Source organism: Cheilinus undulatus, linkage group 13 (genome assembly GCF_018320785.1).
Source record: "Cheilinus undulatus linkage group 13, ASM1832078v1, whole genome shotgun sequence".
Taxonomy (NCBI): Eukaryota; Metazoa; Chordata; class Actinopteri; order Labriformes; family Labridae; genus Cheilinus; species Cheilinus undulatus.
The window spans coordinates 46,483,182-46,502,720 of record NC_054877.1 but is presented as its reverse complement, the minus strand read 5'-3'; the positions used below and the strand labels follow the sequence as shown (position 1 = coordinate 46,502,720).

General features: G+C 39.4%; 1 protein-coding gene across 2 annotated transcripts; it reads left to right on the top strand.

Moving 5' to 3' along the window:
* The first annotated feature begins 3,958 nt into the window (after nt 1–3,958).
* On the top strand, nt 3,959–17,001 carry LOC121519621 (LIM/homeobox protein Lhx8-like). 2 transcript variants are annotated; one of them, XM_041802401.1, is made up of 9 exons: nt 6,993–7,010; nt 7,200–7,333; nt 7,701–7,853; nt 9,141–9,262; nt 9,830–10,050; nt 10,804–10,892; nt 13,708–13,803; nt 14,126–14,306; nt 16,241–17,001. In XM_041802401.1, the coding sequence occupies exons 2-9, from the start codon at nt 7,244–7,246 to the stop codon at nt 16,315–16,317; spliced, it is 1,029 nt and encodes a 342-aa protein (XP_041658335.1). In that variant the 5' UTR covers nt 6,993–7,010; nt 7,200–7,243; the 3' UTR covers nt 16,318–17,001. The 2 variants fall into 2 exon arrangements, with proteins under 2 accessions (XP_041658336.1, XP_041658335.1); XM_041802402.1 differs by lacking the exons at nt 6,993–7,010; nt 7,200–7,333 and adding an exon at nt 3,959–4,114.
* Nucleotides 17,002–19,539: the final 2,538 nt, after the last annotated feature.

The window sequence follows — 19,539 nt, the reverse complement described above, 5'->3', positions numbered from 1 at the left end:
AAAACAGGTTAAAATATGGCAAGATTAGTGTTAAGTGGCAAAAATGGGTGCAAATTGTGCAAAATTGATTAAAGTGACAAAAAAAAAAGTGTTGAAATTGGGCAGGAAAAGTTAAGCCCTGCTCGCCTTAATCCAAACAAACTTGCTCTGTGCACTCTAGTTTTGCACAAACACAGTCATGTTACACATCAAATTAAACAGAAGAAGCTCAGCTACAAGACCAAATAAACCATTTTTACCATATCCAACTCAAGAAGGACTCAAATCAATGACCACATATCAAACTGTAGCGTCATGTAGCCAGACTCTTCCGCCCCCTATGGCACGGTGCCTGCTACTACAGACACAAACATAGTCTCATTTGAAAGCCCAGCCTTTACTGAAGATTCTAGTCATTTTTGATCAGTTTCCATTTGTTTCAACAGTTTCTTTTAGTTTTCTGCACTTTATTTTGTGTTGTTTTTTGTGCCATTGAAAATAAATCTGCTCCTCTTGGTGTCAAACTTTAGTTCCTTTGTAAGACTTCCTTTGAAAGGGAACTATATGGAGGTCTGGGTGATTTGGGGGGGGGGGGGGGAGACTTCCATGATGCAGTGACCACCTTTTTTTTTTATTTTAACCTTTATTTAACCAGATGAAAAACCCACTGAGATCGAGATCTCTTTTACAAGGGTGACCTGGCCAAGAGGTCAGCAGCACACGTCATAATAAATACATTTCAATGACAGATTACAAAAATAAGTTAAATCAGACAATAAATAATGGCATATGATTATATGAGTAAGCCTATAATGGCATATGAGTAAAAAAAAAAAAAACAAAGTTGGATACCTGAGATTTTTCAAATGGCAGGGATAGTGCCAAGTTGGGCCCAAATGGCACAAGAGGGGATTTCACCTGGATATTTTTTACTAAATCTCTCTAATTTTGTCCTGATAACCCTCTAGTGGTATGAAAGTTGAAAGAGGTAATGTCAAAACGTAGTGCTTTGGCCAACTGGAGATTTTTGGACTTCAACCGCATTATTTCTATGAGATATATACGCTAAAACTGCAAAAAAATAAAAAATAAAAAATTTAAAAATGTAAAAAATTTGAAAAAATTAGGTGAAAATGAAATTTTTTTTTCTCAATTTGATTCTCTCTGATCTAGGAACATACTGTATATACAAATACTTACACTTCTGAAAAAAAATTCACAAGTGCCCTCTTCATTATTGCAGCTTGACCATTTAAATAGACCTTGTAGTTACAGAGCTATACTCATTTAAAGATGGGCTGTTAATTTCGAGATTAGCCCAATTAAAAACGAGGTTAAAGATGCAACAAAAAAATATTTTCAACATTAGATCCTAAATATATTTTGACACTTTTCAGCTCAGAAATGAATGGATTGTAATCAGTGTTGTGTTAACGCATTACAGTAACTTTGTTACTTTTTATGGTAACTAGTGGTGTGTCACGTTTCTTTTTTAAATCATTAACGCCGTTACATACAGAGAATTTAAATCACACGTTACTTTTACAGCCCACAACTCGATGATGAAGGTTAGTAAACATCTGGTTCGGCGGACGACGTGACGGGACCGTTGGCACAGCAGCATCCTGGGAGAAAGAAGAGAGCCACTGCAGAGACACACAAACAAACACAACCACTGAAACACATTACTTTGATTTCAGTACAAATATCACCAAATGGCCATGCCTTGATTTTACATTTAACTATTTCATGCACAGATTTTCATAAAAATTGGGAAAATTTAAAATTGAAAAATATTTTGAAGTTCCTATTTTTTATTCAAGGCATCTGGCGTCCCCCCTCTCAGTGTCTCACAACCCCAAAGAGGGTCCCGACCCCAATGTTGAGAACCTCTGCTCCAGAGAAACCGAACCGTGTCAGAGTGAATTAACACTAGTGTCAGTGAGCTGCCCTGAGCGCTGCTGCTCAGACGGTCTGAGATTATATCAGTCAGTCCCCAGACTCAGCGTGAGCTGTGTTCATAAAGTCCCTGATGACCAGAGGAACAGATGAGGAGGAGTGATAACTTGCACAGTTGTGTGTCTGACAGAAAAAATGGGACGGATTGGCAAAGAATAAAACCCTAAAATAAAGTCTTTAGAGGTGACCACTCTATGGGACAGAGGAGGCGGTCTCAGATGACAGGGCGCTGCTTTATCATGATCATATCAGATATACTTGATGCCCTGATTATCATTTTAAACATTTTAAAGAAAGAAGTTCAAACCTTCTTCCAAACCCTGAAAAACGGTCCCATACCGTTACCCCTCCTCCACCAAACTTCACAGTCAGAAAGGTAACATTCTCCCAGCATCCTCCAAACTCAGACTCACCCAAGCGACTGAGAAACAGAGACGTGTGATTGGTCGCTCCACAGGAAACGTTCCCACCGCTCCACAGTTCAGTGCCGGTCTGCTCTAGGTCAGTGTATGTCCTGGCAGATTCATTTCCTGGTAGAAACCAGACTCAAAAAACCGAAGAAACTCTTATTTCTTTTTTTTTTTGTTTTTGACCAAAATTGGAAAAAACTGAAAAACAAGCAGTTTTTTGGTCGGGGGCTAAAGTTTAATCAGTTTTTCTGTCAAAACCAATAATCAAAAAAAGGAAAAAGGGTGCCCTTTTTCCTTTTTTTGTTTTCAACCAAAAATGAAAAAAACATTTTTTTTTCTTTTCTTTCTGAACAAAAAACAAAAATCAAATAATGGCCCAATATTGGTTTTTGGATTTTCCCTTTTTTGTTTTGCCGTTTTAGGTCTGGAAACGAAGAAACTGAAGCACATGACCATGAGGTAAATGGACTCCCTACCAAAATAAAATCCAAACTTATAAATTAGTAATAAAAAGTTAAGTTACGTTAAATAGCACTTTTATTTTTGAACAACGTTACAGTGTTTATTATTTACATCATTAGGCACATTATGATAATTTCAGGAAATAGAAATTAAAAATATATTTAAAAAATATTGAGATATTATTTTTTTATATTTTTTAAAATAATGCGAGATTTTTTTTAATACCTTTGCAAGAGCCACAATCTAAGTGGTGAAAAGTGGAAAAAATGGGTTGAAGTGACACTAAGAATTCATTAAAGGTGGCAAAAAATGGTCAAAAACTAGGAGAGAAGTGGCAAAAATGGTTAAAATGTAAGCATGAAATGGCAAGATCTGGGAGGAAAGTGGAAAAACTGAGAGAAATGTGTAAAAGGTGACTTGAATGGGCAAAAGGCATCAAAGAGCAGCAAAAAGGGAAAAAAAGCGACATTTAATGTTAAAAGGCATCTTAAAGGGGCAAAAAATGGCAATAAAGGGGGACAAAACAGCAGTAAGCAGGATAAAAATGGTAAAACCTAGTAAAAAAAAAGGGTAAAAATGGCATAAAAGTTGCAAAAAGAAGTGGAAAAGTGGGCTTTAAGCAGTAAAAATGGATAAAAAGTGGCCAAAATTTAAAACAAACAACAAACAAACAATCAAAGCCTACTGCTTGTGGGAAACAAATTGATTAATGGATTATTTTTGAGGTCAAAGTTTCCTTTTTTTTTACTGTTTTCTGCAGAAATAATGTTTCAAATCTAGACATAGAAGAGCCACAAAGAGCCACATGTGGCTCTAGAGCCATGAGTTGAGTATCACTGATCCAGAACATGATGAGTTGTGTTGATCATGAGTGGTGCTACAAGTGTTACATCCAACCCCGGTCTCCCCTATTCAGAGAGTTGTAGCTACAACAGTCGTCTCATTATTTCCTGCAGCATCTAAAATCTAAAACAAGGACAAATACGAGACAAATAAATAGAACCGGTGTAAAAAGAGTCCTGCCTGTCATACACGTCAGCGGGAGGGTCCAGACCCAGACCATCACTGAGGGCGGCGCGTGAGGACGACAGCCACAGTTGTGGGTCTGTGATTGACCGGTGAGTGAAAAGAGGCTGGACCCGGCCGGGGAGGACTCCACAGACTGAAGAGGACTGACCACAAACTTCGGGGTCCCAGTTCGCTCCTGTGGAATAAACTCTTCTGTGTTTGTGAGCGTCCACGTGCGCGGGGAGGGCTCCACCAGATGACCCGTGGGCATGTTTACCTCCGTCTCTAACAGCGTGGTGAGTCCCAGTCTGTTTCTGAGAACATCCGGCTTCACCGGACAGAAGGAGAAGCTCAGATGTGCTAGGACTGGAGCTGTGTTCATCAGTGAGGCTCTGCCGTGACGGCAGCATTGGTTTCATTCAGTCATTTTACAGTTCAGTTTTTTATTTCACTCAGAAATACATTATTAGGCTATCAGTTCATTTACAGCTCCAAAATAAAACATTTCAGCTTCTTTAACATGAATATTTAAATGGAGGTATTCAGGTTAAATGGGCCGGTTCTTGGTAAAATCTATCTGAGCATTAAATCTGTTATTTTAACGATCTAATGATATTTAAAAATGACCACAGGCCTCTTGAATTATCTTAAGTCAAAATATGTGTGGAAAATAAAATAACGTTTGAATAATCAGAGCAAATGTCCACTTTTAAGGGTAAACCAGTGTTCAGATAAAATATAATATGAAATCTCTTTTCCAGAGCTCCTGCTGTCTGCGACTCTATTTCTAAATGATCATAAAGATTTATCAGTTATCAATATTAACATGTGAAACTGTTTTCACCCTAAATTTTTTGTTTGAATCTCAGGAAACAGTGAATATGAGGCCCATTTTAGCTGACTGGTTACAATAAAATGGGCCAGCATCGAAAATGGCTTTTTACCTAAAAATTAAAATTAAAGTTTAACTTTTGTATTTAAAAGAGCGTGTCAGATAAACGTGCAGTGGTGTAGTAGTGTGTGCAGATGATTCCTTCAATCTGTATCAGTGTTACTTAACCAAAGAGCCAAAATGTTGAAAAATACCTTTGAAGAGCCCCAATCTAAGAGGTGAAACGTGGCAAAAACAGCATGAAGAAGCAATCAAAATGTGTTAAAGGTGGCAAAAATGGCCAGAAAGTAGCAAAATGGCAAAAATGGCAAAAAAGGGCAGAAAAGTTTCCCTTTTTTAATGTTTTCTGGGGGAATCATTTTATTAGAATTATTGGATATTTTTAATTTAGATGGAGAGTGATGAATATGTGGAATACTCCTTTATTAGTGATCAGTCTGTTCTGCTTTGCCATTGTCGGCCCATCTGTACTAAAAGGTGAGGGTCTATATTAATGCCACAGCACAGCTGATTCACAGTCCTAATAACGCACAGAGTCTTCACTGGAGCCATAAATAACAAGAATCGACCTGCAGGCATCGAAATTATGCAAATGCATGAAATAATGCATGAAATAAAAATGATATAACAGAGGTTGACAGGGAGACCTAAGAGCTTTGTGGGCCGGCAAATTTCAACCTAAATATTACAGGTAATAGTTTTATTAAACACTGACCCCTAATGCAGAGGAAAAAAACTCCCTTTCCCCAGTAAAGGGCATGAAAACAGAGGCCAGCAACAGCAGTGGCAGGTTATTTTTGGTGACATAAACTACATAAGAAAGCCCTTTAACTCAACAGAAATCTAATTTAAATGGTGGGAAAATGACCCCCACAATTTTTAAAATATGACCCAAGGCTACTTTATTTTATGCCGAAACACTTTCAGAACAATCTAGAAAACAGGCTTTTAACGTAAAAATACACCTTACTATTGTTTTGTTAGAAGTTTAACTAAAAAGAATAAAATAGACTCACAGGATATTGATAATTAACCTGCGCTCCTTCTTATCACTGATCACTTGTATTTTAATTATTGGTTTATCCAGAACATGCTGGATCTTAGCGAAAATATTTTTCTAGTTGAACATAAATGAGCTCTGAGACGGTCAATCCAAAATAAAGACGTTCTCTGGATAGTAGAACAAATTTGTTTTAAAATATCTCTTTCGTTAAAAATAGTAGGCCTTTGGCTGTTTGGGAGTTGTGGTTTAATTTTAATATCTGTGTTGTGTATGTGTTGCTGCAAAAATTGTGGAAAAGGTGGCAAAAATGATAAGAAAGTAGCAAAAATGAATGAGAAGTGACAGAAATGAGTTACAGGTAGCAGAAAATTGTCCAAAAGTGGCAAAAACATGGCAAAAAAATGAGTGAAAAGTGACTGAAATTGGCAAAAAGCAGTCAAGCGTGGCAAAAAAATGGGCAAAAAATAGGAAACAAGTGGCATTTAAAGGTAGAAAGTAGCTAAAATGGTCTGAAAATGGAGAAATGGGTCAAAATAGGCATACAATGCAGAAAACTGGGTGAAAAATGAAAAAATGGGTGCAAAGTCACAGAAAATAGTGGTACAGGTGGTCAAAACGGCAAAAAATGAGTGAAAAGTGACTGAAGTGGGCAAAAAAAAAAAAGCTGTACAAAGGGGGGGAAATGAGGGAAAGTGTCATTTAATGGAAGGAGGCAGCTGAAAATGGTGAAAAATTGCAAAGAAGCAGGATAAAAGGGCAAAAATGGGATAAAAGTGGCAAAAATGGGTGAAAAGTGGCTTAAAGAAGTGGTAAAAAAAAAAATGGGCTAAAAGCAGCAGAAATTGATTAAAAGTGTCAAAAAATGTAAAACAAAAAGAAAAAGGTAAAAAATGATGGTTGACAATTTAGTTTGCCCATCAAAACCCACTTTATAAATGTAGGAAGCAAACTGGTTAACGTAAGTTGCGAAGATAAATTTCTGAGGTCAAAGTTTAAAAGCATAATATTTCAAATTAAGACATAAAGAGCCACGTGTTGAGTATCCCTGCTGCAGGTCATTCAGTAGCTCAGGCCTTTCATATGGGTCATTTTTTCAGATACCGGACCCATTCCCACTCAAACAGCCCTGCCTCGTGTCTGATTTGGTATAAAGTGGAATCCAACAGGCCTGGTTAGAGACAAAGAGCCAGCAGACTGAGCTCAGCTCACCTGGTCAGGTTGATTGCTCTTCCACGTGCACGTGCGCAGCAGCAATCAGTCACAATCAGGTTCAGCTGCTGCGGCGCCTTAATCCCAGGTCAGAAACGTTTTACGTTCAAAAATAATGTTTTAAAATGTAAAAATACGAGAAGAAAATAAAACTCGTGACTGGCCATTATCTCAGCACATTACAGTGGCAGATAAAGTCATGTAGGCTACAGAAGTACACAAAGTTAGTGAGCATATCTGGTTTGAGATAATGACTGCTGTCATCATGGATATACAGTAGCCTATGAGGGACATTCGCTGACTTTGTGGTCGTTCTGTAACATGGACTTCACTGACAGCATGACGGAGGGAGAGAGACCACCGACGGAGGCCGTTTTCACTCAGCTTCAAGGAAACCTTTTTGTTGACTCAGTAGGTGTTTATGTATTAGTTCATTATTTATTATGGTGAGGTTTTTTACACTGTTTAATAGACAGGAGCGTCGAAGCAGGCTGGGAAACCTGTCCAGGATGGAGTCGTCTTGGTTGTCGTTTTTTTCACAAACCAGAATTAATTTAAAAAGGTCAAAATGACGGTTTTTAATGCTTATTATTGCCTCCCTGAACAAATGTTTGGCTAGCTTAACATTAACGTTTTAGAGCTGTTTATTTTCTATGTTAATAGTTGAGGCTCCTGCTGCAGGCTGGGATATTTAAAATGACTAAATATATTTTATTGAATTATAGCGACTTTTATTTTAAATATTTTGAGTTTTTCCCCTTGAACTGTTGTCTTTCAGGGCTCCTCTGGGTCTGAGGATATTTTTGACGATGACTGCTACTCTCCGTCCTCCCTGTCCTCCTCCTCCTCCGTCCCCACGGCGTCCTCTCTGTCAGGCCGGACTCTGTGCACCTCCTGCGGCCTGGAGATAGTGGACCGATACCTCCTCAAGGTGAGGCTCACTTCAGAAAGGGCCAACCATGCTAACTAGAGGCGAGCTTAGTACAACTTAGACTACGTTAGGACTGAGATAAAGTTTGTCGTCAAGCTGCTGCAGTCAAGTTTCTCTTGTTTTAATGGCTTTGGATCAGTGTTAGTCAGCCCTGCTCAACCAAAGAGCCAAACTGTTGAAAAATACCTTTACAAGAGACACAATGTAAGCGGAGAAAGTGGCAAAAAACAGCTTAAAGGAGCAATAAAAATTAGTTAAAGTGGCAAAAATGATCAAAAACAAAAATAGATGAAAATAGGGAGAAAAGTGGGGGAAAAAAAGTCTGAAAGTAGCAAAACTGGGTGAGAAGCTAGAAAAATTGAGTTATGGGTGGAAAAAATGGTCCAAAAGTAGCATAAACAAGGCATGACAGAGTGAAAAGTGACTAAAATGGGAAAAAAAAGCAGTCAAGAGTGGCTAAAATGGGCAAAAAAGGAAACAAATGGTATTTAATGGGCAAAGGATGCTTTATGGGCAAAAGGTGGCAAAAAATGTGGAAAAGGGGCAAAAATGGGATAAAAGTGGCAAAAAGAGGAGGAAAAAAATGGGGAAAAAGGAAATAAGATTAGATTTGCAAATAATGACTACAACCACAAGAAAGCAGTTATTAAGTAGTTCATGTGTTTTGTTAAGAAAAACATACACGGGGTGGGCTCCAAGGAAAAATGGCTGGGAAAGACTGTGTTTCCCAGCCATTTTTCCTTGGAGCCCCCCACCTACACACTCCTCAGAAAAGCGGCGCCCCCCCAGGACCCAAGAGAGAAAAAAAAAGTGACACATTGCTGCCAAAAATCAACATAGATTTTAATTGTTACACTGATTAAACCCTAAAAAAGGTCCATGCATACTTTTCTTAACAAAAGACCTTTATATAAACTACTTTATAACTGCTTTATCATGGTTTTAGTCAATATTTGCAAACCTATTTTTGGCAGCCTCAGAGCAGACAAAGCCTTTGGCCCCCCCTAAGATCTCTGGCGCCCCCCCCGGGGGGTCCCGGACCCCAGTTTGGGAACCAAGGGTTTAGACAATGTAAGGAGTAGAGTATAAAGTAGGGGAGATGGGGAGCAATTGTAACACGGAGCTATTTTAACACACTCAATTCCTCCAATTAGAAACAAGCTAGAGTGATGAAACTAACTCTGCACATGCTCAGAAGGATTCTCTCTCTGTCTGTAAAAGAGCAGGAATACTTCCACACCACAGAAGCTGTCCCCAAAAAAATCAAATATCTTATTTTTTCCTTAGGTGAACAACTTGTGCTGGCATGTGCGCTGCCTCTCATGCAGTGTATGTAAAACATCTCTGGGGCGACATGTGAGCTGCTATATCAAGGATAAACAAGTTTTCTGCAAACTGGACTACTTCAGGTAAGTTTGATGTAAGCTAATTTCATCTGCAGTCTTATTATAATGTTTAAACTATCAGGGTTTTTTGTCATTACCATATTTTTGTACATTTTTGTGAGCTTTTTAGCTTTAGCAAGTACTGATTTACATGTTTTGTTGAGAGAAGTTGAGGACTTCTGCTGCTTGTTGGTGTTTGTGAGGATCAGGTTCACAGGATTTTATTCTAACAGAAACATGTATGGGGATAACTGAAACTTGTATTGAGCTGAGCTCTAAAGAAGAAATGGAATCAGAGTCCAGCTTCTCCTTCTTGCTCTTTGCAGGTTGTTTTAAAATATCTTACCCTTTCATTTCACCAACAGTCCACTTTTAGAAGTCTCTGATTGGACTCCTAATGCAGAATATTTTAAGAATGCCCAGAATGGTCGGCATGACTTGGTCAGAGAATTCGCTTAGACTGAAGACTTAATTAGATATTATCAGACCAGGCCTGGATATTTATAACTGAAACATATTTGACCTTAGATAGCCTAAACTTTAGTGAGTATTCCTCTTTAAACTCTGTGCCTGTCTCTCATCTGCCCACAGGAGGTATGGGACGCGCTGTGCCCGTTGCGGCCGTAACATCCATTCCAGTGACTGGGTCCGTCGGGCCCGAGGCAGCACCTTCCACCTGGCCTGTTTCTCCTGTACCTCTTGTAAGCGCCAGCTTTCCACTGGGGAGGAATGTGGACTTCTAGAGAACAGGGTCTTCTGTCGACCCCACTATGACATCATGGTGGAGAATATCAAACGGGTGAAAGTAAACGGTGGGTATGAGCTTAAAATCTAATTGACATCCCTCTCCCCAGTAATGTTTTTCGGTTCCTCCAGAGGGATTCTGGGGTGCATTCTCCAGTGAGTTCTGGGTCTGTCCCGGGGTCTGGAAGACCTCCACAGGGAGGCAACCAGTAGGCATCCTGACCAGAGGTCTGAACCACCTCAACTGGCTCCTTTTGATGCAATGGAGCAACGTCTCTCCTTTTAGATCCCTTCAGATGTTTGAAATCCTCGCCCTGTCTCTAAGGCTGAACCCAGACACCTTCCTGAGAAATCTCGATCTGCGATCTCATCACATCACAGAACATATAGGGCAGTTGGGCATTCCTTGTTCTCCTCAAGTTTGTCATGGCCATTAAAGGAGTTTCATAGAAAAGACGAAAACACAGGATTTTTGCAACAAACACCCTCTTAAACCTTTACAATAAATCCTCAGTTCACCCTGACTGTGCTACAGTAGATTTAAGACATGTAAACGTGGTAGCTTTATACAAACTCTTCCCACTTCAGCAGCTTTCACAGTCATGTCTTTGTTGTAACTCAGTGCTACGACTGTATGGTAATGGAAAAATGCCACCACATGTAGAACAGTTAGACCAATCCTGTAATAAAACTTTACCCTCTAACAGCCGTTTATCTGTGACGTTACAAAAGCTCAGATCTACAGATGTCCATTTGAGGACCTGAATTGGCCTGTATCTGATCCCCGATCCTTGTCACATGTCTCATTTCTTTTCTTGTAGAGGACGAGGGTGGAGCCAAAGATGAGTCCAGCGCTGTGCCCAGGCCCACCAAGAGAGCCAGGACCAGCTTCACTGTGGACCAGTTACAGGTAGATCTAACCAGGGATGGAAAGTAATTAATAGCATTTACTCACATTAGTTTAAATGAGTATTCTTTATTATGTACTTGTGCTTTTTGAGTATTTTATTAAATCGGTAATTTTACTTTTATTTAAGAACACTTTCAGGGAAGTATTTTACATAAAACAAAACTGAATGCTACAGGAAATCTCCCAGTAAGATTTGAAAATTACAGATGAGGGCAAAAATTATTACCCCCCCCCCCCCCATATGACAACGTCCTTTTTCAAAGGGGACATATTTTACCCTTCTAATGCTGGTCAAAATAACCACAAAAGTGGCCGAGCGGCATGGACGAACAAGAAACACCGGCAGTGAAATGTCGAAGAGCCCGACCAATATGGACCATCCAGAAAGAGGAGCGACTGGTGGAGCTGTGGGCAGATCACCCCAGCCTGTTCGATATGAATTGTCCAACATATCATGACTTTGAAAAAATTTGCATGGTCGGAAAAAATAGCTAAAAGAATCTACTAGTAGTCTTGTAAATAGTGACCCTGCAAGATTCAGTCTTTGTAAAATCTCAGTCTGAGACTAGGCTGTGACTGAAAAACTTTAAAAACTTGTCTTTAGATGTGAGCAGGTGTGAGCTGATAGTTTTCCAAGAGTCTTTTCGAAATCTTTTCAAAGTCCGCTGATGTATGCGTAGCTTAAGAAAAGTCTATATTGGTCTCAGAGGTCCCCTTTCTGTTCCTTCCTCTGCCAGGCTTGTTCTGGACTGTGTTGCTCTGATTGAATTTTTTGATGATGTTTCTCACTCCAGTTCTTGACTCTTGGAAATGCTGTGGTAATTTTGTGGATCCTTCTCCTGCTTTGTGAGCCTCAACAATTCTAATTCTAAACTTATTTCTTTGGTTTTTGCGATATTTCTCCAGTGAGAGCTCAAACTCTTACTGAAGTTTTTAGACTGTGTGTAAATGTGAAGATAACCCTTGGTTTTAACTTGATTCTTCAAGCTCTGAGCATTAGAAACATAAAGAACACCATTGAAGAATAGCTCGTGCTATGGCTCAACAAAAAGTTCAGTTCTTAAGGGGGCTAATAATTTAGACATTGGTAGTTTTTGGTTTCGTAAAATATATTTTTTTCTGTTTGCAAAGTAAAATAATGAAAGCATCCAAAATAAAGCTAGGATGTTTGGAAAAGCTGTGTTAATAAAAAGTCTTGCTCTGTTTATTGGCACTTGGGATATACTTGGAAAAAAATAATGTTCATGGGGGGGCAGTAATTATGTTCTCATCTGTATGACACCAATCTAATATCATAATTTCATATTTTAATGCATTATGGTCCTTCAGATATTGACCAATCATTTAAAAATGCTCCAAGTAGAAATGTCTGGTACTGTTGTTGCAGCTAAGACCATCAGTGACCTAACCTGAAGATTTCCTCACTACCCCCCTTAAATCTGGTAAAGGAGGTAAAATGGCACCCAAAAACTGAGGGTAGGGTTAAACGTTAGGAATGGGACTGTGCAAAAGCTTTTTAATACTGCATCATTGACTGCTGCCGGAGGGCCACTCCAATGTTGAGGATCCTCAAAATTTTTTTCAAGGACTGAGTCCTTCAAACAGAGAATTTCTAGTGATGCACATATGGATCCTCTGGTTGCAGGAATTACCCACAATTCAAACAATTTCATTTTAAAAAAGTTAAAGGACTCTAAAGACAAAAGGGGAAAAAAATCGGAATTTGAAACTCACAGATTCTTATTGATAACACACAGTTAAAAATTGTGACTGAGCTTTTTCTTTGCACAGACTTGTTCTCCATCTCTTGGGGACAAAACAATGAAAAAATAAACACTCTGTGACTAACAGTTTTCAAAATTTCTACATATATACAAAGAAAAAGTCCATGTGCTTTTTGCAGTTAGATTCATTTGTGCCACTTCTCTAAGCAGAAAAGAAGCAACTAATTGACAAAAATCCCACAATGCATTGCATATCAACAAACATGGTGCTGCCCACTGGAAAAAAAAGGACATCATTGAAAATGGATTACAGATGGACAAAAAGACACTTATTATTGGATGAAACGTTTTGAACTTAATCTCCAAAGACCACGAAAAGTCACCGAAGTTCCGGGCTTGCTACAACGGCGTCCTTTAGGGCTGCGAAGACATCGATGGTAGCAAACAAACGGAAAAAATGGTCAGCTTTCAGAGGAAAAAAGAATAAGTTTCTGTGGCTTATGGTTCAAAAGTTATCAACGTTTTTATAAACTGTGTCACGTATTGTATACGACAACGCTGTCCTAAGAGACTCCGGAAAGTCAGCCAAGTTCTGGGCTCACTAGAAAATGTTCTGTAAGAGCTACGAATGCATGGAGGACATGATTAGAAATGCACAACCCTGAGCTTTCATAGGAAAAAACAAGTTAGAGCCTATGACTTACAGTTCAAATGTTACCAAGTGATTTATAAAGGGATCCGTGCCACGTGAGCTGTGGGGGTTAAACAATATGGTCGAAGACGTGTATTTTCTTTCTTTTCATATAACGGAAATTTTTATATAGTATTTTTTAACCCCCTCAGGTATCAAAAATAAGCCCTCTATACTTGGAATGAACTTTAAATAAAATACTTTTTACCCTTACTTGAGGCTGGAGCCTACACTGTGATATTCAGCCTTGTTTTTGAGGTGGTTGCCCTCTAGTGTCTGAAGTCGGTATTACATTGTATTAAAAAATGAGCATCCTCAGTGAAGTCACCCCCTCTCTGTTTTTATATCAGGGGTAAATTTGACTTGAACAACCATGTCCCCCTCTGTTACTCCTGCACAGGTAATGCAAGCTCAGTTTGCTAAAGATAACAACCCAGACGCACAGACTCTCCAGAAACTGGCAGAGAGGACTGGTCTCAGCCGCAGGGTTATTCAGGTAGGTAGCTGTCTGCTCTCAGGTGGGTGTTTTGCTCACCTAGAGACATGACTCATACATATTCAGACATACTCAGCCATATGAAATGGGCTAGGAACTGAAAAAAGCTTGTAAATGTGCAAAAGCACCTGTATTTTTCAGTTCAAACTGGAATATTGTAATGAAAACTGTCGTTTCTTTTGTGCCCCACTGCTGACTACCTCTAATGGTTAAAACATGGACATTATTTTCATCATCATTTGAAGAAATGTGTTTAAGCTTCAGCAAAAGAAGACACACCTGCTGCTACAAAAAGAGTGATTTCTGATCCCCCTCCATCCAGGTGTGGTTTCAGAACTGTAGAGCGCGTCAAAAGAAGTACATCACCCCGAATCCTGCCTCCTCAACCATGATGACATCGCTAACTCCCTGTCAGCTGACGCCTCCTCTGATGGATGATCAACAGTACACAGCCTTTATTTCCCCAGATGCACCTCTGCTCACCACACTGACTTACATGGATGGTAAGAAACATTTTCACTTGTTAATCGTCATTACAATGTGCCAAATACTAACTAATGATCAGACATTAACATTCAACAACAAGAAGACACATGCTTTTAAATATAATTCAGGATTCAAGAATATCACGAATAAAAATCTTTCATCAAAGTTGGCTTTTTTTCAGTCACAAGCTGGACAGATATAAGAAAATAACCACAGTTTGGTGCAGCTAAACATGCCATTTGGTCTGTTGCTGTAATATACTTAACACTCCTGTTTTTCCCGGGTTTCTCCTGTATTTTTTGGCCATCTTCCACCAACCCCCTGTTTGTCATTTCTCCAGGGAAACCTCTGTAATTTTTGTCTCTAAGAAAAATACGCAAATTCTAAAAAACATAATGACTTTTAAACGATGTTCCATTCAAACGCCAGCAATCAAGACCGCAATTTCACCTTTTTAAGACATGAAATAGAATCATAGGTAAATTAATTCAGTGGATAATAGTTTGTCATTATAATTTCATAAAAATTAGAGCTTAAATCAGTCGTGGGATTAACCCCAGCACACTTTATCATGTATTTTTCAGATTCTCCTTTATGTACGGAGGATGAAAGGTGCTTGTTATCGCGTGAGCTGCTTTTGTGGCTCAATCAAGGGAAGACATTTTATTTCACAAAGCAAAACAACCTCTCACAGTCGTTAAAGCCTGACTTTGCTAGAAACTGGTCAGACATATGAACAGGACAGGGATCCATTAGGATGAGGGGTGGTAGCTGTGCGAAGTCAGTTAAAGGTCACATATTATGCAAAAGTCACTTTTTCAGGCTTTTCTGAAACAAGCCATTGTCAGATTTTCCCCTCTTGATGGCATGTGGAGAGTTAGCCCTGCCCCCAGGTCTGGTTGGCCCAGAGGGGCGGAGTCAGGCATCCACAGATGCAGAAACAGCTCGTTCTGAGCAGGGATGAAACAGAGGGGTTTTTAGACATGCAAGATTCCAATACTGGAGTGTTTTTTCAGCAACAAACTTCAGTCATGTTGTGGGGACCTCTGAGACAATATAAACTTGTCTTAAAAAGGGTAAAATATGTAACCTTTAAATTCTTTAGCTCTGATAAAACTTTTGTAACTTGTTGAAATACAATGAGACAAAATATATAGATCTCTCTAAAAGAAAAAACCTGCCATCTCTATCATCCTCTCTCTGTGGGACTGTGTGGCTGTTGAGCATGCAGCTGCTGCCTGGTGAGCTCTGTGTTTACTTCATGTTACGACACATTCCTGCGCTTGTGCTCCTTTATTTGCATCCATGCCGTGCCTCAGCCCACCTCGTTCTTCTGTGCTGGGGTCATGAAGCGTGCCAAGCACAGAATGAATGTACTGGAACTGGTCAAACATACTGGACTTCAGGTTCAAACACACCCAAGCATAACCTTGCAAAGCAGATGGATTCGTGCGATTTGCCTGTTTCTGTGTTTCTCACTGGTGAATTCATCTTGTTAAGCTCCCATCTGAACTTTTTTGGTCCAGTTAGAAACTGACAGGACCAATCAGCGATGAGGGGCAGTACTTTTAGGCGTGGCAGGGTCGTGAGGTAAGCAAGCAGCAGCAACAGCACCAAAGATCTTAGGGGTGGGTGAAAGGCTGCCAAAATTTGATGTGCAAATATTGACTAAAATCATGAAACAGCAGTTATTAGGTAGTTTATACAGAGGTTTTTTTGATAGGAAAAGCATTTATAGGCCTTTTTTAGGGTCATATCAGTGAAACAATTAAAACCTGTTGATTTTTGGCGGCAGTGTGTCCCTTTTTCCTTTCTCTTGGGTCCTGGGGGGGGCTTTACTTTTCTTAGGTACATGTTTGGGGGGGCTCCAAGGAAAAATGGTTGGAAAATGCTGATCTAGATAATCTTCTGATGTAATGGATTCTTTTTTTTTTTTATTATTATTCTGCAGTCCAGAATCCAGATCCACTTCTGCTTCAGCCACTCATTTCCCATTCATTGACACAGCTACCAGTCAGCCACGCCTGAGCTACAGCCCGCCTCTGGAAAAAACGAAGACACTGATTGGCTGATCAACGATAAAGAACAGAGAATTTAAATGACTTTAATTCATCAAATTTCTATAAAACTGATCAAAATTAATTAAAACTACTAAGAATAAACTAAATGAATTTAAGTTCCTGAAATGATTTTGTTCACTCATACAGAGATAGACTCATGCAAACTTTATCAGATGTGAGATAAAACTTTAGTTCCTGTCTATGTTGTGTTTTTGTCTTTAATTTATTCAGAGAATTTAACGAGAAGGCACTTTGTGGAAAATAATGTAAATTGAGTGAAGATGTAATTTTCAGTTTGATATTTAGGGATGAGTTTTGTAAAAGTCTTATGCTTTCTTACAGATAGAATTAGGTTACACCTAAGACGTAGTTAGAAAATGCTGCAAATAAAACCCAACATAACCAAAGATTTATTCTGTTTATCAGCAGCTAGGTGCCAGGTCTGCTGTTCCTAAGCATGGACGTGTCTAATGTGAAACACAAAACATTTCTAAGGAAGCTTTTCTGTGGGGTATGTGTAACGATGGACAAAATAAAATGTATTAATGATTTGGGGAGGTTTGACTCTATAAGCCATGTATGAACTACACACTGGGAAAAGATTGACTGTCAAATCAGATGTTTGAAATAAATTTCTTGGCTGCTCCAGAAAGGTTTGTTTGTTTATTGTCTGAAATCGTTTCTGACCCTGATAGGACTGAAACTAAACAGGCTGTTTTTAATCAGGCCTTTATGTTCTGTGAGTTTTAATGTCAACCAGACTCTGTTTAATACCACTAGAAGGTTTACATAATCAGACAGACCATTAGCAAGAGGGTCACTGTTGTTTCCAGCTGTCTGTGTACTTTCTCTGATTTATCTAGGGATGTACTGAGAGGCAGATTTGAACAAAGACTACTGAGACTTGACGCTGGCTGTTTCTCAAAGCCAAGGAAGGATCTGTCTTTGAGGATGCTACGTCATTGACTGCCACCGGAGGGCCAATCCAATGTTGAGGATCCCCAAAAATGTTTTCAAGACTGAGTCCTTCAAACAGAGAATTTCCAAGGATGCACATTTGGATCCTCCGCTTGCAGGAATTACCCACAATCCAATACAATGCATATGAACTTAAGTGACATCTCATTCTTAATCCATTGGGTTTAATATGACCGTCCGTCCACCCTTTGCAGCTATAACAGCTTCAACTCTTCTGGGAAGGCTTTCTACAAGGTTTAGGAGTGTGTTTATGGGAATTTTTGACCATTCTTCCAGAAGCGCATTTGTGAGGTCACACACTGATGTTGGATGAGAAGACCTGGCTCTCAGTCTCATTAAGAGTTCCTTTCACTGGAACTAAGGGGCCAAGCCCAGCTCCTGAAAACAAGCCCACACCATAATCCCCCCTCCAACAAACTTTACACTTACACTTACACTTGGCACAATGCAGTCAGACAAGTACCGTTCTCCTGGCAACCGCCTCTTTTGACAAGAAAATACAGAAAACCTGTTTAAGTCAAAGTAAAAACAGATTACAAAGTAGTGTCATTTGAATAAAAAGATTAAAGTTAAATAAGTGACTGCATAAATGTTCACCCAATTCTAGTCGGTATTTAGTAGATAGACTTTTCGGCTGCAATCCCAGCTCTGAGTCTGTGTGGACAGGTCTCAGTCAGGCTTTACATCTGGACTCTGCAATTTGACTCCATTCTTCTTTGCAAAACTGCCCAAGCTCTTTGAGGTTGCACAGGGATTGGGGATGAACTGTCCTTCTCAAGTCCAGCCACAATGTCTCTATTGGACTGAGGTTTTGGCCCTGTACTCGGCCATTCTAGAACATTCACCTTGTCTTTAAACCATTTTTGTGTTGCTTTCACTGATCGTTATCTTGCTGGAAAATAAATCTTCTCCCAAGATGTAGTTCTCTTGCACACTAAACAAGATTGTCCTCAAGGATTTCTATTATTTGCTGCAGTCATTTTACCCTCTAGCTTTACAATCTGCCAAGAGGCATCCCCACAGCATGATGCTGCCCCGACCATGTTTCACTGTGGAGATGGTGTGTTTGTGGTAATGTGCAGTGTCCTCCAAACATAACGAATTGTCTGATGGACAAAAAGCACCACCTCTTCCTCTTGACCATGGAGTCTCCCACATGCCTTTTGGTGAACTCTAGTCCAGATTTCTGAGTTTCTTCAACTGTGGCATTCTCTTTGCCACTCTCCTGTAAAGCTTTGACTGGTGACCTGCTCACATTCACCTATTGGACCTGTGACAAAAGAGGATTCGCTTCATGTTTTATTGAATTAAGTCCAAACAATAGTCATTTAAATAAATAAATCTGTGTACTTACACAGGATAACAGCGCCTACTGTCTGCCACTGAACCCCAGTTTTGATTCTGGCACCGCTGCTCCCGTTTACGTTCTAACATTCACTGTCTTAATCCTCCAAAATCTGAGATATGATGAGCACCAGCTCCCAGGTCATTACTGGAATTTAAAAAACATCCAATGCAATTATTTCACCATTAGTTTGTTATACTACAGAATGTTTCTGAACAACCACACACATTTACGTATCCAGATTAATCCTTCGTGTCTCACTGTTTACCATCATCTGTGGATCCCTCTCTCTTATCTCTCTCCTTTCATCATCTGCAGCTGTCTGCCTGTCTGAATGGAGTCCACACTGTGTGATCAGCATGCAAATCAAACCATAGCACCCTCAATCATTAACACACACAATCTCTTGTTAACTGACATGTTTAGAGTAGTTTCTGTCAGTACTGGGGAGGTACCTTTAGGGCCAGTGATGTTGGCTTTTTCCCCTTTAATGACATCAACAACACCATCACAATAACAATTTCCCTGTGGATATGGGTCTGCGACATATACGGCTTTATTCAGTTGTGGTTGCACCACATGACACACTGGTTTTACTACCTGAATTTGCAATTAATTTCAAATTAAAGAGGTCAATACTTTGACATATAGTGTCAGGTCTTGTTAGAAAGAAATACCTTGGTTGTGCCATCTGACATGGAAAGTGTACCTACTCACCTAAGCAAAACTGCAATCGATCTTTTTTTTTTCTTTCTGGAACAGGTGGTAAAGTAAATATTCATATCTTTTTCAACATAATTATTTATTTCATGTGTTGGTACTTGTAGTTTACCACCTGACTACAATGGCATTTCTTTTTTTTTTTTG